Source organism: Falco peregrinus, chromosome Z, assembly GCF_023634155.1.
Source record: "Falco peregrinus isolate bFalPer1 chromosome Z, bFalPer1.pri, whole genome shotgun sequence".
In the NCBI taxonomy this organism is placed as follows: domain Eukaryota; kingdom Metazoa; phylum Chordata; class Aves; order Falconiformes; family Falconidae; genus Falco; species Falco peregrinus.
The window spans coordinates 45591074-45617670 of NC_073739.1; the positions used below are offsets into that span (position 1 = coordinate 45591074).

General features: G+C 37.4%; 1 protein-coding gene across 1 annotated transcript in view; it reads right to left on the reverse strand.

Moving 5' to 3' along the window:
• Window positions 1-26597, reverse strand: part of TRPM3 (transient receptor potential cation channel subfamily M member 3) — a 286612-nt gene that overhangs the window by 107694 nt on the left and 152321 nt on the right. Inside the window, exon 6 of the mRNA XM_027791380.2 lies at window positions 18659-18830. Coding sequence (XP_027647181.2) covers window positions 18659-18830 — 172 coding nt within the window. The remainder of the gene's footprint in view (window positions 1-18658; window positions 18831-26597) is intronic.

Here is a 26597-nt window from a genome sequence, read left to right on the forward strand (position 1 = left end):
TATAAGTGCACAGATTTGAAAATAAAAGAATAACTAATAGATACAGTTGTATGTGGAACTGTAGTACTAGTGAACTTTCTTGAAGAACTTATCCTGATCCTATCATTATTGTTATTGACTGCAAAACAAGAAGTAGAACTGGTACTGACATGTGGCAATAAGATACTACTAAGAAATATTTTCAGTAATGAGTCAAATTGGGTCTGGATAACATTAAGGATTGAGTAATAGAAGTAGAGAAAGTTCACAGTGCAAGATGAAAAGTCATTTACTTGGTGATTAATAAATTCTGCTATAAATTGGGAACTAATTCGGAGGAAATACTAGAAAAGAGGAAGGTGATCTTGCGATCACAGAAGAACTGAGTCTTTGGTGTAGCAAGGCCAATAAGAAGGCAGGTATGACTCTGGAATACAGACAGAAAAATCATTTTCAGTAGGAAATATGGGCACATCAGTGCCACTGTGCAAGCCACTCATGAAATTCCATGGAAAATACTGCCTGTAGCTATGCTTACCCATGTTCAAAAAGAACAAGCTGGCACAAAAAAGGAAAAAGTCAAGAGTATGTGAGGAATCAAGACACCATGTTATGAGACGAGATCAGATGAGTTTGGCTCATCTTCCTTAGAAAATCGAAGGGTGAAAGACATGTCTGACTAACCCCATGACACACAGCACATTGGCCGTTAATAGTTTAGATGGAGTTCAGAGTATTTCTGGCTATCAGGTGAGTGAAATCTTCACAACCACCTTGTAAAAGTAAATGGGAGAAACTTTCTGAGTCTGGAGTGATGCTCAGGAATCATTACAGATGCAGCCACCTTATGTATCTCAAAATGTTCCTACAGCAGGTTCCTTCAGTCTACTGTAAGTTTGTTCAGTGTGTATTCTGCTGGATATTGATCAGCTACATAATTCAAATAATATAAATAATGATGGTTAGTCTATACAGCTAAACTGTTTTTTCCTTTTTGAGCCAATGAATTGGCTATTTGAAAGCATTTCTAAAATCCGTCTTGCATTCTTTTATTTTCCTTTTTTTTTAAAAAAATATTTAAACCGCTAGTCACAACAGTTGCATGGCATTTAACAGTTCTCTGCAAGTTTTATAGTTGTTTTTCACTGTGGTTAAGCAGACAGCCTTTTTTTCTCTTCCCTGATCTCGTAGAAATACATCCAGCATGAAAATAATCCTCTAATTTGAGCCTAGTAAAACAAGAGAATGCTCAAATCCACTTCTCAATGAAACTTTGTAGCTTTGAGTTTAAAGAAAAAGAAAGCTCATGTGAATCTTAATTTATCATATATGATTAACTTCCAGATTGAAATGCAACTCTGTTCATCATTCTGATAGATTTCTTTGTGAAACAGAAAATATTTAAGACACAAAATTGATTTCTACATCTCATTTTCCTTTTGGAAATCCTGAGTTTCAGCAACTAGAATTTTTTTCTTTGCTATTTACATTATTCTCCATAAATAATTTTTGTTTGGAAAAACATATAGTTTCTTTAGTTTGGAGGGAAAATTAGAAAGTACATTTCTGGATTTATATATAATATTTTACAATAAGTTAATAATACTTCTTCAGTGTATAACCGCTTCTGGCTTTCAGGAAAGTTCTCCATACTACAGTTGTCTAAACTCTATGTTAGAAGCTTTTCCAGATATATGATGATTAATTTCTGAGCAGAGATGGTATCCACAGTGTGTGAAAGGAAGTCCATAGACATGGGGAAAAAACCTGTATCTGTTTGAGTATCTTAATATTTGAAAAAGAGGGTAAGCGGCAATTACCACATTCTCATTTCTATGATTTATCAATCACATTTAATTATTTGTGACATTATATTTGTTTCAGAATAAAAGCTTAGCTACTTATACCAAAGAAGTCTGCATATCAATGACTCTCAGGCAAAACACAGAGCAGGTGTGAATTAAACTTTTACATGGATTGATATCAAAAATCCTGCATACATCTTTGCTGCTAAACATTAGGAATTCAGAAATGAATGCAGAGGGTCCATAGAAAAATTTCAGTGGGAAGGAAGACATTGACTAATTCTTCCTGGTTAGTTATTAACAATGCATTTCCCAACAATTTTGCTTCTGTGAAATTGAGAACTGACTATGCCTTGTCTTACTGTAACACTGGACGCTTGAAAAATGTGATGCCAATAAGACAGAACCTCTGACTTTGGAAAAAAGGTAGTCGATGGACTTCTCTTTAACTGGTAATCAAAATATTTTTCCTTCTAGTTCCCTCTACCTCTGTAGAAATTCAGGAGTCAGGAATTCTCTGCAAGAGCACTATTTCGGCTTGTACATTCGCATTATAAAACAGTCTGCAAAGAAGGTCTGAAGCGCCTGATATACCCACAGGGAGCCTCTTGTTTCAGCCACTTGACTCAGAAGAATAACTTCAGGCTAGGAGGCAAGATGCTGAATCTGAAGGTAATACATTCCTTACAAAGCCAAGGATATCATCATTATAAAAAAGTTTCTTGCTTGAGTTGAGACTGTCCGAAAGGAGGAAATGCCAAGATAAAACCATACTGTTGAAAACCTGGACAGCGGTATCAGGGTTGCTGACTCCTAGCACACGTCCAGAAGGTGGGAACCTTGTGCCAAGCATTGAAATGGACAGTTCAATAAATCAACAAGCAAGAAGTTTTCCTTTCATGCTTTTTGTGGAATTTACAACAAAATTGCCCTAGCCTGGGCCAAAACTAAGGATAGCACTCATCTTGCTAGGTTATCCCCAACAAAATTGCTGTTCCTACTAAGTACTCTAAAAGTATACAACCTTAGAAATCGTGTGTTTCACATTTTACTAACTGGAAAGAGTAGCAGTAATATAATCCACTAAAATGTCTATTTTGAAATTGCAGATAACCCTTCTCAGTATAGGACAATGTATTACTACTATTATCAGGAAAGACTCTTGATCGCTGTGCTGTTTTCCAAACATAGAAAAAGACCAATCCATTTTCACAGTTCCAGATATTTTTTGTGTTTCTTAGAAGGCAGTAAATGACATGGTACTCAGCTTCTTTCATACCCTTTGTAGAGAAAGACTCATCCTCTTCTAAGTAACAGTGAATTATTTTTAAATATCTGAAGAATTATGTGTTCTCCAACCATCTGATAGTTACATGGAGGATGTATTTTAAAATTTATTGTTTATTGTTTGTTTCAGAATTTCTAAGATGAGCTTTGGTTTTAGCATATCTTTTTCCTTTTCCTTTTGGAAGATGGAAAAACCTTATTGTCTAGCACTGTATCTGCAAACTTGCGAATAGCTGGGAATGCTGATGATTGTGTTACCACGGTGAGGTTTATTGCTTGGTTAACTACACTTATGTTTCAAGAGGGTAAAGGCCTGATCCCAAAATCAAAGGTCTTGCTACTTAAGAATGGTCTCAGAATTTTTATCCTGTGTTATTGAAAATAGTTCATAAGCCAAAGAGGAGGTTTTTTTCTCTCAGATTTTCAAAGGAAATATTCAGCTTGTGTTCAAGACCAAGTATATGTGAAGCATCTCACACAAACTTACACGTTACTATTTCTTATTTAATAAGGTCTTCATCTCACATACTGAAGTCTTAGCATTTCCACTATGAATGCAAAAAGACAGGTAGTCTCTCATAACTTATTTAATAGAATACAGACAAAAAAATATTATTTTTATTTTATATAATGATTCATCCAAAAAGAAGCAGAAATACTACCAAAGACCTGGGAGATAAAATCAGTTTTCTGAGGCTCATCACTATCTTAAATTCTAAAGCAATAACTTGTATTTGGAACATTTCAATAAGCATAGATTTTTCAGGATAGACTAGATCGCTGTTTCACAGTGTCAGCTATCATTGCTATTCCTTGTCCATTATTGTAAATAAGACTGCAATATTGTATGAAAGGTTTATTCAGTCAGCCTAAAGGTTCATTACTGTGTTATTGCCTTTGTGGCCAGCAACAGTGCTAGCTAGAGACTTTCCATCAATTGTGATTCCAGGAAGGTAAGTACATACCAGAACATTTGTCCTGATGTGCACCAGTGGCAACTTGCAGGCCTTCATGTTATTATGCAGAAAAATAATCCCATTTTGCCCTTGACACAGTGGTACTGCATGAATACGTAAGCTAAAACAAAAAACTAGAGGAACTGAAGTAATTTGGAAAGGGAAGCAAGGCAAAACGGCATGTCTGTGCTGTGTGAAAAGGGGTTTTAAAAAATCTACCATGCTTTGCAGAAGCCCTACTTTGTTTTCCCAGTTCTTGGAAAAGCATGAATATTTTATACTGTGAGTATACTTATAAATAATCAATAACTGTCTTATAAATTTTTACTAATACTTTTTATGAAGAGCTAAACATGAGTTACCTACTTTTTTATAGACCAACAAGTGAATAAAATGCCTCATTTACTACAAAATGCATTTACTACTCATGTTTCTAAGTGTGCTTCTAAGAGCAACTGGGACATATCAGTACATTGCATGCTGTTTCTAAGCTCACCCCTGAGAACAGTGCAAATAGAACTGGGGGGCTCTAGTTCACTATCCCCGACAGAAATGTCTCTTAAGTTCTTTGTCTTAACATGGGGTGGCAGTAGGTGCAGCTGAGCTAAGAGCCTGCTGGCCACCCTTGCTCCTTCATCAGGTCTGACATCTTGGTGTGTGTTCCCACACATTCATTTTCTTTTTCTACCTGGAAATTTTGGCTGGATAATTTGGCAATTAATTTGGTTTATTTGGGGATGTTGGTGCCTGTGGCTGTCCCAGTTTTGTTACTGGAGTTTTGTCCCAGGAGTTACTGGGGCAGCAGTAGGCACAGAAGTGGTGTACAGCTGGAAATCTATGTCACATCTCCCACACCATGTGCAGCTGTGGAGCAAATTCTCCAGAAGTTGGATGCAACAGAAGAACTTAAGGCTTGTGGTGCACATAAGACAGAGTCACCATGGACATACCCAGTGAGTTCAAACTGTCCCCAAAGTGGGTAAAGTATGCCTCCACGAACCTACACACTGCGCATGTGCAGTCAGCCTGACATCTCAAAGTCTTTTCTTAATGAGGCACACACTGCTCATCGCTGCAGTGTGGAAACAGAATACTAGCCCTTCCTAGAAGTTTTGAACCTACTACAGGCATGTACAGGGATGTATAAGGCAACACTGAGCAGCAATGGCTCATCAGTTCTTCATGAAAGCAAGTACATTTGCATGATCAAGAAGCCCCTACAGTTTTGCACAGCACTACCCTCCAGGTCCACACTTCCCTGGAACTAGAGGTATGTTGGGTGCTGGGGTACATAAATCAGCAGGTTTCTTTACAGGTTATCATGTCACAAGTTGTCATGTGCTTATCTGAGATAACGAGATAATGGACTCTTAGCAGTACAAAGTCTCTATGACAGGCTTTAGATTTGTTTCAGGCTTCTAACTTGTCTATGTCCTGCAAAAGATTTGGGCAACAGCTACCTTTCTGCCTGCAAAATCCTTTTAGGACAATGACTTTTGTAAAGGGTACACTATATGTGGTCTTAGTGGATGACTAATACAGTCATGAAAGGGAAGTCCAAAAATATAAATCAACAGATATATACTGTTACTGTGCCTGTAAGTGTTTGCAGGTGCACAGTGCACTCAAAGGCATGTATAGGGACCATTGCATGCAGGGTGTTTAGCACAAATGCTCCATAGGTTTCCTGAAAGTGAAGCCTTTATATTCTCTCATGTGCAGAAGTAAAACTAATTTGCATGCAAAGCCCGGTAGTTCTAAACTTTTCCTGTCAGATACAATTTTACATAATGAGGACCTCTGTTTCTTCCAGATAGTCCTGCCTTCCTAGTCTGCTTTATGGAGAAAATTTTAGATTTTTTTTTTTTAATGTTGTTCCAGCTAATGGAAAATGTTGCTTTATTATAGGGAATGACTCAACAGGTTTTCCCAAAGATGTAAAAAGAAAATCCTCTCTGACATTTTTTAACTAAGTACCTGTTAATCTGAACCACAGCTTCCTTTGCACTTACAGCTTCAGGAACTTTGTGCTATCCATACCTCAGGAGCTAAAAACTCCATGAGCTCCAGTGTTGTTTTACAAGCCCTGTGCTTGGTGCCTCTCTCTTCCCTGGCAGATTGCTGCTCTTGCTAGCCACCCAGTACTTGTGTTGCTCTGAGGTATGGCCCAGTCCCACCCTTGGCTGCAGCCTAATCTATCATTTAAGGGCCAGCCTACACTGGGTGGCTGGCTTAAGCATTAGTCAACTATAATGATAAAAGTAAAGGCAAATGGCCAGCATAGTAAAACAGATAGGAACATATTTTCTTTTAGCGTACTGAAGGTAATTATCCCTCCCATTACAGACATGATACGCCTCATATATATTCACACAGAACTGTATGATATGATCTAACCAAGAAAACTAATAAATGCAAGTTTTTTAAATGGCAAGAAACTTCATAAAAGTCTCTAGCAACTTGACCTTAAAGTAAAACTTGAGTTCAGAGGTTTCTAATCTTAACACAAATGCACTCTGAACACACTTATTACAACTCTATTCCAAATAGGTATCTTGATACTTCAATTTAGTAAGTTTTAACCGGTACATCTTGGTTTGTTTTTCTTGATTTGTTACAAATGTTTTGGATGTGTAACAACTGAAACAAAACTACACTGCATTTGAATGCCATGTGGATGAATATTTACTAAATCAAACCGAAAAATCAATAAAAAGTTCACGAAACTGCAAATTTATAAATGTGATTCTACTAACTAGGAATTGAAAAACCAAAACTACTTTGCACATGTGGGCCTCTAGTCCTAAAGCAAGTGCCAGTGTAACAAATCCTCAACTGTTTCAAACAGATGTCATTTTTTCCCAGGTACAGGCTATTTATTGAACAGATGAGGTTACAGTTCAGGACTTTTCAATGCAACAATTGCTTATAAGTAGCATTTAGTAGAACATCCAACTTAACTGTCTGTGGAAGACTAATGAAGTGTTGTGAAGCTCAACAAAAATGTTCATGTACTTACAAAGCTCTTTAACAGTTTTGATCTACATTTTGATCAATTCTGATCTTAGTTTTAACCTAAATATGTGAGATGAACTATGATTTTTAAGTGGAAATCAACTAATAAGCATTAATCATTCATATTTGAAACTAGGCAAAACAGCATTTCTTTCCAAGTTTTTCCATGGAATTTGAGGCTCATGCCAGAACATGGGGGTTCTGGGAACTTAAAGAAAAGCAAAGAAAGTCATTAGCTCAAGAAGCTTGTCTTAGAAGCCCAACCTCCAGGCCATCGCTGTATTTCGTGGAGCCTGCAGAGTATGCAGCGGTGTGTTGCATCAGCAAAAGCTGAAAGAAACACACTGCATAAAACCTGTGATTTTCAGAAGCATTTTTCTCCAAGTGTTTGCGTAACACTTAGAAATCCTAGTGAGAGGTACTTACACAGAATGGATAAACAAATATGCTCTGGAATTTTAATAAGCAGAATTCCAGCCAGTGTGAGCTCAAAAGTTTGAGGAAAGCAAATTTTAATTTCTGAACTAATATTTGCCTTACAGTAATACATAGTTAATAGATATTGCTCTTTTGCTGTTAATAGAGTGTAACCACAGGGTACATGCTGCTTAAGTAGATTTAAAATGGTAGTCGATTTACAACAGTCTTCAAAAACGTCACCTACATAAATGTATCTGCTTCATCTGTGGACATCTGTGTGATACTGCCTATGGTCCCAACTGCCTCAGAAAGGCTAAGGCTAAGTGATAACAAAGAATATCCTGAAATAATCCAGATCCTCCCTATTAGGTTATGCTGAAATAACACCACAGCTTGTTTTTTTTTCAGGGTGTTTTCTTCAGCCTTCAGGCCCATTTGGAAACACCTCCCAATACTATGAAGCAATTTTGGCCTAAATGTCAATATCAATAGCAAACAGATAAGATCACCTGAATATACAATAGATTTGCTTCCTCTAGCGCTGCAGTTTGCAGCCACAGCATGCTTACCACCAGAACAATTACATTATTAACTACTAAATGAACATGACTGGAAAAAAGGGGATGTAACTTGCCTTCACAGGATTACAGAGAAGGATGCTGGGTCTAATTACCCAGAGAGACAAGAACATGCCCCAGATGCCACAACCAGCTCAAACTTAATTTCACATAGCTGCACTTCTTTACAGTCAGCTCTCCCTTTTCCTCACCCCTTATCTCCAGTATCTTCCCCAGATCAGAACCAGTTACTACTTATTCCAGATATGGCAAAGATGAGACAGGTATATCTTTTAATCCTTGAAAGGACTGTTCAGTAATAAGAGGAGAGAAATTTACAGACTTAGAAAAAGAAAAAAAAAGGAGCCCAAACTCATTCTACCCTTTTCTGAACAAATTTAATAGTTTTTTATTTTCATAATTTAAGTGGCACTTCCACTTGTTTGGAGGCTCATCACATGCCCTGCGTCTAAAGAAAGCAAAGGAACCTGGTAAGCCAGCACAACAAATTCTAAGAATATTTGCTGTCTTTCCTGAATTCACAGAACTAAAGGATTATGTGTCATAGAATGACGCAGAACCACTACTAACAAATGAAAGCTCACAATCATTGGACTTATGTTTGCTTTTCAATTTATGTTTTGATTTTTCTTCTGCCATAGGTTCATTGAATCTGACTTGCTATAAATTCCTTTTTCTTTTTCATGCTTGCCAACCACATTTTAAAATTACTATTACAAATTTTATTTTGTTCAGCTTTATGGTTTCCTTTGTAGTTTGCATTCATTGTTCTTGTTTCCCTTGTTATGGTCACTTCCATTTTTCATTCTCACATTTCCAATTTCCTTTTTGGTATCCCAATATCACTTTGCCTTGCTCTCTGTCTCCTTGTGTCTAATCCATAATCCTCTTTTATCGCCTCTCTTTTAAATTCTCCTCTTTACTATGGGTATGATCACATTTCACTTGCCCCAGCCTGTTCTCCTTCCTCTTCTGCCTCATCTTGGTACTTTCACTCTCATTTTTATTTGTACATTGCTCCTTCCTCATCTGTCTAAATCTACCTCGTCATGTATCTTCCATCCTACCAGATGTGGCACTGACAGACAAATATGTGGGCCTGACACCTGGACCATATTTTCATTTAATATTGTACTGGTCCTAAAAACTTCTCTGAAGGACATTAAGAATGGTAACAGGAAAAACTGATGAAAAATTTGTGATACCTTCTTTTGATTCTCACACCCATCTTTGCAAAGGAACAAAGTTTAGAGTCCTCAGAACAGGCAAGATATGGGAAGAGCCTATGTAAGACTAAAGTCTGGGATTTGTGAGCCTCACAGGCCAATGACAACCCACTTGGTTACATTCTACAGGATGGCAATGTACTGTTCAAAGCTGGCACTTCAAGTTCAAAGACATGGACACAAGAACCCTCATGGATTTCAGTCAAAACTTACCCTATCTGTCCTAGCAGTCAACTGTTTATTAGGCCAGTACTACAGGACCTAACTGGTTTCGCTCTTCTTGGAGCTCATCAGCTGTAGGTAATGGCCTAAGAGACTCAGGAGCAACCGCAGTTTCACTAATCTTCACATTCTGTCTAGTCTTCCTTGGTACTTTCCCTGGTTCCTTTTGGATGTGAGTGCTACCACGTATTGTAGCCAGCACTTTAGAAAGTTATCACAGTAACATAAAAAATTTTTACACTGCCTTGAATTACATATTGAGGAGATTTTCCTTGTCATATTTTGCATATCTGTCAACATATTTGACACTATATAATCTCAGAAAATTATCCATCCTTTCTCACCTGTTCTAGAAAACTACAACCGGTGAGATATAGAACAGCACCTTCACCCTAAAATAATCTCTGTTTCTTAGTTATATGGCTTTGTTCAATAAATCTAAAATGTCCAAACATTATAGAGCTGAATTGACCTGTGTTCTTTAGATTGTAGATCAGTCATATGAAAACACACATTTTCAAAAAACTCATCTGCTACAACTCAAGTTCATGAGAGGAATTTATGTATCCACCTGCACTCAATCAATTATGCATTTATCTGTGCTTCAAGAACAATTTTTATCCTGCATGTACTCTCTCAGTCCTTTCTGAGATTATATGTTTGTCTCATCCACCAACATCATGATGCTTTTGATGAAAAAAGCCCAAGTTTCCAATCTCTAACAAAATCTGAAATGAGCCAAGCTTCAAACAGTTCTGAGTTTTACTCAGATTTCACAGGAGCCAAACATGAAGCAGGGTTCCTCTCCTACAGAGAAGTCTGTACCTACATCTTCCCAGCTATGTAGTTATGAAAATACATCTAGGGCTGCACAGGATATGAAGGAAAAATCTGAAACAAATGAGAATTCCAATGCATTTGATGATGGTGCAATGGTCAGAGGAGATGCCAATGATGACAGTTGAACGTCCCTTTGCCTTCCCAGCCCCCTTCATATATTCTCAGGCATAGGATGACAAAGGGAAGTCCACGGGTCACATGAATAGATATAGTTGACATATTACCCTGTCCAAATTACCTTCTTATTCCAATCAAATCACCCATCAATTCCTTACTCAGAGGTAACTTTTTCTCATAGGCCTACCAAAACTCAACTACATTTACTAACTCTATGAAGAAGAAAGATTAAATACAAGGACACAGGTACCAATGCCTGCAATGTCAGTTTTGAAACAGCATACCATAAAGGTAGAGTAAATCCACAACACCAAACAGCATGTTTAAATTAGGAACAATTACAGACTGATAATGAATAGTAATATTCCACATGAAGCCCTACGTGGCCTGGGAGACAATTGTTCCAGAAATGTACTAATCGAAAGAAGAGGAAGAATATCACTAGGTGGACCTACACAACCGAATGATTTGGTGTGGTGATCTTCCTAAGAAATACAAACATGCTTCACTGTATGGAACTGACTGAGCAGCACAGAGTGATTCTTAGGCAAAATACACAGAGGTTGTTGGAAACAAAACCCAAACCTCCAAGATGTCTAGAGTTTCTAGGAAAGAGGACAAGGAACTAGCCCTTAATAAAACTGCCGTACTGAATATCTATTTTTTTCTATTGTTTTCACACAGTGCAGAGAAGATAAAGCACAATGTAGGTAACACTTCAAGTGTTACTGCTGCAGCAGGAGTGAGAGACAAAAGTAGTTTTGAGGCTCACTATATAAATCTGTTGTGGCAACATTAATACAAATGGATATTTAGCTTTAACATAAATGTACACCTTGTTCTTCAAAGCCTTGTGACACAGTCCACCTATTCCAGAAGGGTGGCCAGCTGCATGCAAGTGGATCCCTTCCGATCTATAGCCCACATTTGGCTTTGAAGAAGAAATAAATTTGTCCATTTTCTGGATCTGTAAGCCTCAAAAAGGCCAAAAGAGTGTGTTTGTTAAAGGAGTTTATAAAAGATACAAAATAAACCAAACTACTCAAAGCATTTTGATTTTTTGACCGAAAAGTACTTCCAACTAAATGCGCGTTGCCTTTATGTCCTCTGCCTTATTCTGGTTTCAAATATATCTTTGGTTACATGCCCTCATTTGTACCTTATTTTTGGGTCTTCTGGAAAAAGAATTGTCAAAAATCTCAAAAAGGGCTTTGTCTTTTCTGCATAACTGTTCCTGAAGAAGAAGGTGGTAGCTAGTCTTATGAAGTATAAAGAGTTTTCATAGTGGAAAATATCTTCTCCTCTTATCAAAACAGTCTGGATTCCTGCTGTCTAGGTGACATTATGTACGCTTGTTAACTTCATTCCTCATGATGATGGCGAGGTCCTTTTGCCTCATCACCCCTCTCTATTTCTCTGAGGTTGTGTCTCATACTATAAAATGGCAGACAACTAAGGAGTTCAAACTGACAAGTAAACCAGCCTCTTTTAAATCATTAGAGCAAACATTAGATCTTACATTTTAGTCCATGGCGGTAGACGTGAACCTAAGTTTGAATACCACTGCCTTACTGGTTGGCCTTCACCTATTTCCAAAGCAAATTTTAAGGATGTGAGATTTCTTTCAAATAGTTACAAAGAACAGAAAATTCTGGCAGTATTCTGACCAAGATTTAAGCCTTTTGGTAGATGAAGTTGTCAATGTAAGAAAGATGTCTGGATTTAAAAGAAAAATATCATTAGCACATGATGAATATGTTTTCAAGGCCAAGTGTCAGATTTGCAAATATCACACAAAAGCTTATTCTGCCCTTCTAACCAATACTGAAAGCACATTACTGCTTTCTAACACATGCTAAACACAAATTTGATTACTGATATGTATGTGCTGATACATGCAAGATGAAGAAAATGATTGTATGTTTCCTGAAATAGGCATACACAAGAACATGCTATAAGTGCATGCTTTGCTATGCTATGCTATGCTACATGTGGCATCCAGCTTCTGATTCTGCTGACATTCATCCTCCTATAGAAAAACTTACAACATTCCTAACTAATTCACAACCTCTTTAAATCAAATTAGGTCTTTTATATGGGCTATGTGCAATCATCTTATGTATACAAATAATGTGTCCTTGTCCTTCTCCACTGCTCCAGCAGGATCACTCAAATGAAGGAAAGTAGGCATTTGTGATGGAAGTGCTTGGCAATCATGCTGTAAGCTCTTTAAGGATTTGAAAATATTTCAGTTAGTAGTATCAATTCAGTTAATAGCAATAACTATACCACATGAACTGAAGGCCTTAATGCAAATAGGAGGAATGAACTGCATATTATAAAAACCCAAAAATGAGTGCAGAGCCAAAAGGGGAAAACTGTAGGTAAGGTTTTTGAGGATTTTTTAAGTACCGGTAAAGGCTCTTTTTATGTAAGATGAAGTAATTCTAGACCACACTTGTTAAAGAGAAAGCATTGTTCTGGCTAATTACAAAATGGGTGAACCCCATGGCATGTCAATCTATTGGAATCTGCTGGAAAACGATTAACAGTCCTCTCAGATCAGACCTATTTTCTGAGTTGCTACACTGGCAGTTATTCTAAACTAACTAACTAACTAACTAATCTGTGGAGCGGCAGGAATTAATATTTTATGACTTGTAACTTCCAATGCACATTTTGTAGATAGATTTATTTTGTGTTTATAGTTGGAGGCAAGACTGATTTACCTATTGTGTTACTTACAGAAGTGGTAACGATGTACATCTTAGCAAACGACTGGGCCATTCTAGCACACTTCACAGGAATGCTTTGTTGTGTATAGGAATGTCATAATTGGAGAATTTGCAATAGGTCACCTCTAGTAATTACATGCTTCATTACTTTCCTTTCTCTGTTTATAGATTACATCATCTGTTTGGTGATACATTAAGTTATGCTTCTGTACTGGCCACTAGAATTTTCCCAGGGTGGGAAAAAACCCAGACTAGCTGCACTTTCACATCTTGGGGGATCGTAAGATATTAATTGATTTTTAATCCAATGACCATACCAGTTTTCTGGTGAAAATTGTTCTGCCTCTTTTATTTTGAACAATTTCTTTTCATCATCATTGGAAAGAACAAGTAAGTACAGAATATTTGGGAAAAAGCAGCTGTGAACAGGGTGAAAAATCTACCACGTGCAGAAGACTTCCCAGGCACCTGGGGAGGAGGAAATGTATTGCATATAGGATTCTAGAAAAGAAAATATATTCTCAACATTTTAGGGGATATGTTGATTCCCATTCCTTCTCAATAAAATTGGAGTGTTGAAACATAAAACTTCAGAATTAATCTAATCAAAGAATACTGCAGATGAGAAGACCTTGAAGGATGCACAAGAATTTTAGAAAAAGAGTAATTAAATCCTAGGTCTACAATATCATGGCAGGATGTCTCTTGAGGATGAATGCCTAATGACTTTTAGTTATCTTTATGAAGATAGTCAGTTAGACCACTTTTTTTTAAACTGAAAGTTATTTTGGGGCTCAAAGACATTAAGGACTTGTGTGATTGTTGGGAAAATGAAGTCTAAACTTGAAAAATTGTGCATAAATTGCTATTTTTATGTCTTCATTCTTGGAAAAGGTTTCCAAGAAAGTAAATTACTCAGCTGTTCACAGTAAAACTCGTAGCTTTTGTTCTAATAAGATAACTAGATCCTGATGTCATAGACGGGCTTCCAGTGGATGCCAATCTGAATATGATTTGACGGCACTCTCTCAGTGTACATAACACAAACCATGCACTTGTGCTACATTAAGAAGTGTGTCAGGTGCGAGTTTTTATCCCACCCCTACTCTGTTCATTACTAGCAGGGCTGCATCTGAAGTACTGGATTCAGGTCTGGGTGGTCCACTTCCAGAGAGATGAGGAGAAACTAGTGAACATCTGCAAAAAATGTGCTAAAATACGTAGTGACCTGCAGCCTATATTTGAAGACAAGAGTTTGAGACATCAGGGCTAGTTTAACCTTCTGAGAAGAAATCTAAGGAGTAATCTAATACCTGCATACAACTATCTGCAGGGATGTTAGAAAGGTGTTAGGGCCACATGCCAGACCCTATGAAGGGAATATGGCCACAAATAGCAGACACTGATGGTGGGGTGGGGGAAGCTTCCAAACGTTTTGCTGGACCCCATATAGATGGTTAACAATCCATTATTGGAGGTTTTCAGACTTGGCTAAACAAAGCTAAACAAGCTTATCTTAGCATTGACAATAATCCACTTTGAGAGGTTGGTTCCAACCCATATGAAACGTGACATTCTCCAAACAGCTGTGAGCCCTCTTGCATTGAGGGTGGTGAAATGGAGTTTAGTATTACGAGCACTTCCAGAAGCAGTGCATCAGAAATCAGCATACTGGCCTCCATGCCAAGAAATAGTGTAAGTGTAGGATCATAGCTGGAAGCACAGCTGTAGTCCACTAACTCCGTCTCTGAGAAATCACCGCTTTTGAGATGGGACGTTTTATTGCCTTTAAAATCTCTGTACATTTGTCATGAAAACTTTCTGCTCATTAATGCAATGTTTTCAGAACTAGGATGATCTAAAATGGTTTTAAATCCATATTTCAATGTAAAAGATTTTACATAAGCTTCCAAATTATCCATGCAATTCTGTACAAATAATTTTTATTTAAAAATAAATAATTTTAAATTATTTGTCTTTAATTCCTGCCTTTAAATTCCTGCAAAAAGTCCAGGACTCAAATGTTTGTGTGAACTGTAAAGCAGAAAAATTTCTGATCAGATCACCTTCAATATTTCCTTTTGATCTCGAAACAGTTTTAGAAAAGTTCATCTTACTTTCAACTTTTTTTACTACAAAATGATGCACTGTGAAACTTCATGAGTCTGAGTCAGCTTGTGGCTCACTGCAAGAGATGGTTGCTGGGCTGTGTTAAAATAGTCTTCACTTGTAAAAATAAGAAAGACCTGCCCTGAGCATTGAAGCATCAAATTGACCTCTAGCTAAATGCACAACTGTGTGACTCTGTCCTGAACCTACAGGCTCAGACTGACCCACAAATGCAACTGTACCCTCTGCTTCCCTGGAAAGCCTTTTTTTAATTCCTGAATATTTGCTGTGGACAAAGTAAGAGTTATGAAAGTGGTAAAAGCTAAAAAGGTAGAGTGGAAACACAATATTCAATTAGATTTTTTCTCTAGTGTCATAAAGGGCATAAAGCAAGCTTTTTATTATTACAATTTAATAGTACACTCATTCAGGAAATTAGATACTGCTGAAAGACTGAGAGTGATGCCATACTAGGAACAAAACCAGCTGAGTCTTTCAGAATTATCTGGCATACTTAACGACCTGATTTAATCTTAGATTTTATAAAAGAGACTGCCACTGTCCTATTTGAAGTCAGTACTGCTTTCTGTCTTTAACAGGTGAGCACAAGCATGAAGTTTCCCTTTGTGAACAGGGTGATGCCAAAGAGCAAAGAGAGCTAGCTATCACTGCACTGGAGAAAGATACATTTGAAGCAAAGGAAAGTAAATAAGAAGATATGACAAGCCTAGCATATGAAAGGCAGGCAGACTTAAAAATAAGAATAAAATCTGCTTTCAGCACTATTGTCCAGGGACAGGCTGTGAAATAAGAAGTTACCAACTGTTTATTAGTTCTGAAATCTGTTCTGTTTTCTAGCCCTCTGCTCTTCTGTTCAGTGATTAACTAAAAATTAAACCTTTTCCTCACTCTCCAGCAAACAGAAGTCTGGTGCTGTCAGTGTTCTTCCCCACTCCACACACTTACTACTGGAAAATGGTAAGTAAGGACACCTGTGCATGGCTGCACACACTCCCCTTTGGATGATGATCCCTTTGCAGCAATGCCACTGCTCTCTCCATTGCTCTGTTAGAAATGAGGGTAAGGAAAGGCATCAGAAAGTGACCATCTGTTTGGCTGACCTAACCGGGCAGGTGGTCCTTCTTTCATCCATATGGTCACCTTTCTATCAACTACAGGCTGGGCAGGACGCAGTCACCTTCTTTTAAAACAGAGGAAAACAAAACGTGGCAGAAAAATTCTGTATGTCATTGGACCAAGACGTACAAATCTTACCCGCAACCTCCCTCCTTAACAGTTCTCTCATATTTTTATTTTGAAGAAGTGTTGCTACACCCAAGTGTTTTTGTGCTTATAAGAGGGAGTGATTTGGGAGGCAGAGGTTAAATGACAGAGAGACACTGACCCAGAGTAAAGGGAAGAGAAAAGGAAGATACATACTCCTGGGGACAGGGAGTGGTGTTGCAGAAAGAAACCAGAGAAGAGAAATCCTTCTTTTTTTATAGGTGTTTGAAGAGGTCAGGCAAGCATTTGACTTGAACTACCAAAGTTTGGAGGTTCATCCATTACTCGCTTTTCAACAGATAAACCTTTTGTCCAAACCTGATTTAAGTTAAATTTCTCTACAGAGATTTATTCTTTAAGATAAAGTTTTCTCCAACACAATGTTGTGCTTTAAACTGCAAAAGCTCAAATTTTTCTTACAGGTGTCCTCAAAATAATTATTATTCATAGAACAGTTTTCTACAGTTTGATTACATTATATATGCCATTTTCAAATGTGAATTTTTGTTGCTAGTCAAGCTAGGATTAGAACATACCAACTCCATCTGCTAAGGAAACACACAGGCATGCACACACTGTTTAGGATGCATACACATTTGTGGATAGCTACACATTGCTCTCTGAGAAAAAAGAAATATATACTCTGATATCGTAAAAACAATAACCCTCTAGTGTGCATAGTTTACAGTGGTGTTGAAAGGTGTAAGTAGTACATCATTTTAAGCACAGACTATACTCATCATATAGGAAGCTTTATCAGGCATGACCAACATTCTAGTTTATGTTCACCCCATTGAGTTGGCCTGTAATTCATTATCATCTCATGTCTGAGAGCCTAGATGTGTTTCCTAGTCTCATTCCAGTTTCAAGTACCTGTATCACTGTCATCACTCCTGCCTCAAAATTGCCAGTTTTTTGAACTGGCTCAAAAAAACCTCAAAAAAGTTTAGAGAAAGCTATCAACAGAAAGCTGTGCATACAACTTTGGAAAATCTAGTTCTGTTCTCATTCCTAAAGGTAGCTTATGCAGTTACAAAACCGAGGCTTGTTTGTGAGACTAAAAAAATTCCTGCTTGGATAATGTCCAAAGGAAGATTTCTTCCATATGTCCAGCCTAGGTTAAATGTCTAGAGCCGATCTTTTTTTCTTTTGATAGCACTAAGTTTCGAAAATCTCAATGACTGTAAACAGAAGCAAACAACAAAACCCCAAAAATATCCAAAATACCTAGAAAAAAATTAACTCCCCATCTAAATAAAACATTTGTACACTACAGAAATAACAATACTAATATTGTGATATCACCTTTTATTCTATCCAAACAGAAGTGCTTACTTCAGTGACTATTTACTTTTCATGTTATGTAGGAAAGAGGTACACGATTATAACAGAAAAGAAAATTTATAACTTTGAGAGAAAAACTGGGGCGTCAGTGTGATCACGATGTAGAATGTATCATCATGATTGTAAAAGACGAGGTGAAAGGACCATCTAGCCTCATATTCTGCCTCCGGCTGTGCCTAATGACAGCTGACCAGGAAAAACTAGTAAACACAGCGCAAACACGTAGTAAGACTTCTATTCTCTCTACCTCTAAATATCAATGGCTCTGGGACTGCTTGAGTGCATACAGGATTTTGTATACCTCTATATACCTCTGTCATCTCTCTTCCAGCCTGCAAAGTCCTTATGATAAAAAGCTCTCCCTTATTTCTGTCATCCTTTTCTCTACCTTTACTAATTCCACTGTATTCTTTACAAAACAAAGGGGAACAGAACTGTTACAGTTTTAAGGAGATGGGGGTACCAAAGACCAAGTTGAACCTGAAGAGCCTTGACAAATATTGTTTGAAATTGATCAGAAAAAAATTCAGTTGTACCCTCTGTGCTGTACCCTTACACACAGTACTCTAAAATCAAATTTTGTTATCTTTGCTCACCATTATTGTCTTTTATTAATTCATGCTCACCATTTTAGACAGCAGAACTACTCCCCAGAATATACGGACCTTATTGCCTATTTCAATTTACAGTGTCTTTGATATAATTGCAATTATAAAACAATACAAGCAAAAGGTTACTCACTTGTATTTATCTTCTGAAGTGAAATGTGCTTTTCCAGCTGTCTACGAAGTTTCACCTCTGCTCCATATTTACCAGTAGTGCCATTGTCAGCCAAAATAAAATGAGAATGCATACTGTTGAGCACTGTCAACTTACTCATGGGATTGGACATCGTCTGGTATGGTCGGACCACCTGAATTTTTGAGACAGAGGAAAAACAAAGTCTTAAAGACAGAAGACCTCTGAACTAAATCAATTATAAGATAACAGCTGACAAGATGATACAAAAGAAAAATACAAAATCAAAATGAATTGAAGTATTGCACTCAAACACTGTTGTCCTCTATAAATAAAGTAGAAAATAACCTGAGCACTTAAACCAGTGTGGCCACTTCTTGTAAACACTGACCTTTTAGACACTGACACTGCTTAAAGGGTTTTGCATGTAATGTGTTTCAATAGCATCAATGACCACTGTCTCAGTGTTAAGTTCAGCTAATGGTCAGTCCTCCAAAGATCTGTGTGACTACACACACGCCACAGACCCTGTCCGCTGCTATCTTTCAATAGCATTGCTATTAATATCTCATCTGATCAAAATCTTTGATCTTTCCTTCACAAACCCCATAGAGCACCATGTCCCCTGTCCTAGCTCATTCCGAGCCACGTGCACAGGAGTTCCTCTGCAGATATGCCAATACAGGTGAGTTCCACTCTTGAAGAGGTGTGTACCAGCTCCAGTTTAATGGAAAAAAACTATTGCCCCACTCTTAGCATAGTATAAAAGCAGATAACAGCTTTAGAAAGTTTCCATTCAATGAAGAGTTTGCTACACTTCCTTTGATTTGTTTTCATGAGAAGAAACCCTCCTGCAGACAGAGAAAGTTGTTGCAGAACTATCTCACCCAGAGCCTCTAGACAGACCAAATAATAGCACTGGCCACATTTGGCTATCAGCTACTTTGGTCCGTCTTCAGCCACATAAGTAAGACTGTACTGATGTGGCAAAAGAACTGGTGATGTGTCAAGGGATTCTGGCTGATCATTCAAAGAGATGTGCTAGAAGCATTTTTCCCTGCATTATTCAAATATGTCTTGTCATTTTGGAAACACAAAACTCCTGAAAATTTGTAAAATGACATCCTAGCTGAAGAAATACTGAAGTGACTTGCTACAAAATTCAGCTGAGCTGTGCTTCAGCTGCAAGGAATTTTTTTCACATCTCTGGTGGTAATTTTACAAATCTAACAAAATCTGGTGCTTTTTAATGCACAGAAGTATAGAAGCAAGTTTTGACAAAAATGCTTGCAGACAGAAATATATTAACTTAATAATTTCTTCCTAAGCTTCTTTCCATTTTTGTTATTCTAAAGAGCTCTCTAATTGAGGCATAATTCTTTATAAATCATATGCATCAGTAATTATTAGGCCAGAGATATCTTTCCCTATTATTTCCACTTGCGAATGCTTGCAGCACTTTGGTTAACTCTTGGATGGCAACGGGAAACCCACAGACTCATTTTGCTGTTATAAACTGCCACACAGAGGGTACTCTGTAAGCCTTTTGTTCATCCTGCAAAAGGGAGTTAATAGGTCTGAGACAACCAAGATGGCAGCTTGCCAACAGCAAGGCAGTGCACTCCACTGTGAGAACAGGTGATAGCTTTGGCTCAAGTTTCTTTTATACTGTTTCCTTTGGTGCCCCATTCATAAACCATTTATTCTACAGGCTCATATAGCTTAAAAAGTATCAATAGACTGCTGGGATGTGTTTGTTGACTAGCTTCTACAGACGCAGAAACAATGAGTCCCACGCTAGTCAGAAAGAAAAAGAAGTTTCTTTCTCACACGCCTAAGAATCAAAAAAAATCAGACTAAAACAGTTACAGATGTTTCAAACTGCCTGCCCACCTCTCAATATATAGAGTGCACCTGCCAGCCAGATCCAGTAGAAGAGGAATGACTTGAGTTGCCTGTTCATTATATGATTACAAATTGCTGCGCATGCATTTCTTCTAGCAGCTTGTGGTTTGTCCCTGTGAGCCACAGCTTAAAACTTTCTCATGGTGACAGCTTGATCTGCAGTTCTAATGAGCTGCCACACCAAAGGCTCAGCACATTGACAGTAATGCTGCTGCAGGGCAGATTAGAAGACTACACTTTGGTTCTGTGTCTGCTGTTTAGCTACAAGGTGAATCTTATTATTAATCAATTTTGTGGATGTAAAAATGAGAATACAATTATGTTCAATTGAACTGTTCACAGCATACACAGTTCAACAGCTGAAATACTTTTTTTAAATAACAAATAATAAACCCACACTGTCAGAGTCTTTTCCTGATTAAAGTACAAAGAAAATCTTGAGGAAGGCAAGAAAATCCTAGGCTTTGAGGATGTTTTCTTGAGGCGAATTGCTTTTCCATAACACTCAGCAGATTTTCATTTTCTCACTCTTGCAGTTCCCATTCCTTTGTTCTTTTCAATCCCTTACATTTTACAAGGAAGTTAAAAGGTCGGGAAAACTTTGACTTTAATGTCTTTTCATCCTCCTTCTGCATTGAGAAGACAGAATAATGTCCCCTGGCATCTTCCTCTGCAGAGCTGAAAGGAAGCATTTATGCTTAAGACAACCCCTCTAAATATAGGTTAATGAACGTGACAGCAGCCACACTGTGAAGCAGTACTTGCGCCGTATGGGCTGAGGGCACTCTGTCAGTAGCTGAGGAGCTGGACTAACCTCAGCAGTTGCATTTGCACCCTGAGATGGGAGCAAGCTTGAATTAAAAGCACTGCTATACTCTGTTTACATTCCCCATGGGCATGTGACACTCAACATAGGGACAGCACTTGAAAAATCTCTCAGGGTAACTCACCATGGACAATGAGCATGCATGTGTCATGGGATCCAATGCACGAATCTAAGCAGTCTAGGTGAAGGCAAAGAATTTACAACAAACTTAATGCGTTCACAGTAGTGGCAGAGAAAGAAAGAGATGCGTGCTTTGCTTCTCAAAAAAGTAGTAGCTGTTGTTCAAATTAAGCCTTCTCTTCAGCCTCACTGTCCTGGGGTACACCAGGGAATAGAGCAGATCCTGGTTTAATTTAGAGGATCCTGCAAGCATCATGTCCAAATCCTCTGGATATGCCACAAAAATGTCAGTCCCCAGCTTCTCCCCAGGCATGCTTCCCACCTTGTAGTTTGCAATGAGAGCGCTGATTCTTTTTTCCTTACACCTTTCCTTCAAGCAATTATTTCCTGACCAAGCCTGCAAGGGGTCTCTGATACTTTGACACTGGATAAAAGTTAAACAAACTTGTGACCTATTTGTGGTTATTCATGTTTATTTCCCCAACAAGTCGATTTATTCTCAAAGAATAACATCTTTCTGGAAGGATAATTGCAAAATATCTACCAAAACCATGTCAAAATTGGTAACAAATCCAAAACCAATAAAGTAATCTACACTTATTAATTAGTTACCGCAGATTTGTAACTTCTATTGTTATTCTGAAACCTGCAGACAATAATTAAAGCAAAGCATTATCTGACTGAAACTGTGAAAACAAAGAAGTATGAGAGACAGAAGGAAGCAGTCTCATCCTATAAGCTGATGTTGTTATTCAGATTACTATGAAAAAACGAAAAGGAAACGTGTAGCCCATCTTCACAGTCTGATGTATGTGTTGCCTGGTACACATACACAGAGCAGGTAATACAAATGCTGGTGTTTCTGTCAAGACTCACCGGAACGAGGTTAAAAGATAGCAGTTTACAGTTGTGAGTTCTGGCTACATACCTACCAAGCCTGACAGCTATATGATTTTTTTTTATATATATAAATGCCAATTCTTGAATGCACACTTTTTCTGGTTTGGATAACCTTTGGTAATCTCAGGGAGGTAGGCAGTATTCTGAAAATGAATGGGACTTGGTACTAGAAGAGTGGAGTCCTTTATAATGAAGCATATAGTGATGGGATCAGGGAGATGGGAGTGGCAGGACCTGGTGTGTTGATGAAAATAAGCCTTGCTCAGTTAGTTCAGCTGTAATATAAACAATTCCAGTTCTTTAAGCTTTAAGCTTTCCTCATTGATTATGTTTTCTGTACCTCCTGTTTGCTCTTATTTACTTGACTTATAAATAGACATTGGCCTTACCTGTGGCCAATGCCATAAATCAGTCCTGTTACTAGATTCCAGCATAATACTAATTTTTCTGAAACAGCATAGAGATGTGATGTAATTGAGTTGTTAACTATTAATAACTATCTGGTGACCCACTACAACATGGAAGGACTTCACTTTTCCAGGAGAAGTTTAGTCCATTATTGCCCAGGGATTTTGAGAAGTTCATGCTAGCACTTGCTCCATGACAGGCTGACTTCCAACTTCTCTGCTGTGATCCTGCCCTCCAAAGTGCACACAACCTTCAAGCTTTTGTTTCCTCCCTATTCCAACATCCAAACTGATACTGAAAAAAGCTGAGGATGTAACTGAGCAAGTAGGGCAATACTGCAGAGTTCTGCTGCGAGTACCATTTGAGCATCCCAGAAAAAACTTTGCTAATGACATGTTCTCACCTCAAGTTACAGTTATAAAATTCAGCAAATGCACTAATATAAAAAATGGTTACTCTGAAACTGCAGTCTCTAATAGATCAGAAGCATTATCATCTAGAAACAGACTGAGAAATCCAGGGTTTATTTTTCAACAAAATAAATATCTAAAGATGTTTGGATTTAATTTATATTTAGTCCAATATAAATACAGATTTTATATAAAAATGGAAAATATTTGCTCCTTATTTATATGATTTTATCTGTATAGGAGAGTAGATTTCAAGTAGCAGTAAACATACTCATTGCTTGGGTTTTACTATATTTATTTTTCCTGAATATTCTGAGTAGTACAAAAGAACAGGCTTCTGCTGTTAGTGAAATCTGTAAAGAACATTGGCAATGACTGTGCTTCCAGCATTTATGTTCTAGGAAGTAAAAAATATAACTTATTCTGGAACAGAGAGCATGAAAGGGGTTGATAAGTGTGTGTGTGTGTGTATAAAAAAAAATATAACATATATATCTAATATAATATAATAGATATTATATTATACATTAAAGTATATACAATATGTTATATATAAAATACTGTATAATAAATATATATTATATATTATATTATATATATATAAAATAAATAATAATAAATAAATTTGCTGTGAGAAAGTAGTTTTTTTCTCACACTTTGCTTTTATGTAGCACTTTTATCTGTTTATGCACAAATCTACAAAGTAGGCTTATATTTTGGGTTGTGCATTCTGCTGAACATTCTAAATGATAAAAGATATCATTCTAAATGATAAAAGCTGACCCTTATTTCTTCTTTTTCATTGGCTAAAGCCTTTGTTAAAAATAACAAGTATTTCACTTTTGCCAAAATTTCTGCTGAGCTTCAGTTTTGCCATATTCCAGTTGTTGAGTGTAACCAACAGGTCAATGAAGCAATACAGGGAGGGAAACACACTATAATCCAAGGCTATAAGAGTAGTCTAAGGGAGACAAATAAAATGGAAGAAATTTGAAGGGAATTTAGGAACTTCTTACGGCAACTTGCTGCATTCATGTATGTAAGGATTTTTACAGCATGTCATGGGTTTTGCAGTGATTCAGCATAGCAGCACAGAGCTGAATTTTAGTTCAGTAAGAAAAAGGTTGGATTTTTCCCCCTCGAAACTTTAATTACTAACAAATGTATTCTATTAAGTTACTAGGTTATGTACTACAGCATCTTGACTGACCAATGACATATCACAGTATGCTGGAAATGTCCTTCTCACTAAGTTGCACAATAAAAGTGTATTTTGATTTAAGTCTCAAATACTGGGTTCTTTGGGCTACAAATGAAATTTATTTGAATGATTTCATTGAGCAAAAGGAAAATACTAAAATCATGTCCACTTCGTAATCTAGGCACTGTTACTACTGAGGTGACTAAGAATTAAACCCAAATGAGGACTGAACAGTCTCTGAAAGGAAAGACATGCATGCTATGAAGACTCACAAAGTGCACTCCTTTAAAAGGAAGAATGGCTCTCTATGTAGGAAGTACTTTATAGTTCAAGTTTTCTACAAGACTGAGCAAGCCACCCTACATCCTCAGTTCTGTAAGAAAATTGGAAGTAAGGCAACTAACTAACTTTCCCTTGTGTGCTTTGATTTTAAATTAGAATCTAGGTGTGTTAAGATGGGCACTATTTTCTGCTATATTGCTTTTACAGTACTGGAGTAAGACAAGTCTCTTTAGGGAGCTTTAATCATCACAATATAATGAATAGCAAACGACAGTAATATTTTGCTTAACTTGGCCAGTCCTCTTTATGGCTCTGAGGAAATCCTTCGGGATTGCCAAGAGCTGACTGATCTGGATCGATTGGTAAATGTAATAAAACTCCTTAGCTGTGACTTTAAGATCCATAGAAGCCAGGCAAGGGCTGGATCACTAACACAGGCACAGGTCTGCAGAGCATGCTGGACTTGCCACAAGGCACAGGAGGCAGGAGGCAACATGCACTGGGGCACGTGCAGTGGCATTAACTCTCCCCCCTGCCCACCACTCCCCAAATCCCATGACTAAGAAAATTTTCTATCTATGTGATGCTGGAAGGGTATGTTTTGACAGCTCTTCAGTTCTGATCATAATTTAACTAGACGTCGTGTATATAGGTATAAAGCCACATTGATGCTGAAGTGCAACAGGCCTTTTACTATTGGTTGACTTTTTCCACCTCCTGCATAATCTTTTGTAGCCTTTGTTTCTTGTTTAATGTTGATTTACATGCTTACGGTGCTATTTACAGTTCCTGTTTTTGGTTCATTTCACACCATTCACATCTAATGAGCCAGTACCCTTTGATTTTCAAAAAGCTTTCAAAAAGCTTCCTCACCAAATGCTTCTAAAGAAACTGCACACATTGGATAACAGGGAAAGTCCTTTGAGGCACTAGTAACTGAGGAAAGCTAAGGGTAGGGAAGACAGTAAGAAGGAAAAGTTAATTTTTGCAAAGACTGAGTGTTACTAAGAAGACTTAGTGACACAAGTAGCCTGCCTTAAGCTGGGTCATGTTCTGTTCAACCCAGTTGTAAGGGATTTGGGGTTAAGAAGACTGTGAAAATCTGACAGATATTTCAGTGGACTATGAAGAGTTAAAGGAAGTCTTCCTAAAGCAGCCTGACTAGGCAATAAAATGGAAGATGAAATTAAATATTGGTAAGTATAAAGTAATATCATTACATGTGCATTAGAGATGGACAAAACCAGAAGTGCTTCAGCATTGTATCATGCCATTGATAAATCATTTTATGAAAATATTAGTGGCCAGGAAGTTTGGAGGGGCAATTTCAATTCTGCCTATCACAAAGTACATTTTGGAACTATTTTTGTCCTTTAGTGATGACCCTGCAATTGTAATGCTATTGGTATATTTGTGGGTCCATTAATGGAAGACTTTACCCAAATTTGTTTTCTTTACTGGTTTTTAAACTTCTGTCGCTTTCTGTCTGATGATCAGACTATTAACCTTTTTTTGGATTACCAGAAAGCTTTTTTTTTTTGAAAAAAATTAGTATACAACTTCTTGGTTCCCTGCTAAATTGGAAGGCTGTTTAGAGGAAAACGCCTCTTAAAGAAATCAGAAATCAGAAATCAGAGGTGGCTGTTCAGTTGGCTGGAAGAGCTGGGAAAACAACTTGTTTCTTCATGTCTTTCTATGGTGACTAGCTGAGAACAAAGGTAGTTAGCTTTCCAACAGGTGGAAATAACTAATGGAGGAATACCAATGTCCTCAAATTCACAACTAATTTGATGTCCTTTCTTGCCTTCTTTCATCTTTCAATGCTTCCATAATTCCATGAATAGTCTGTAATGACTGATCATTTGAAATTGATGTTTACATTACACTTTA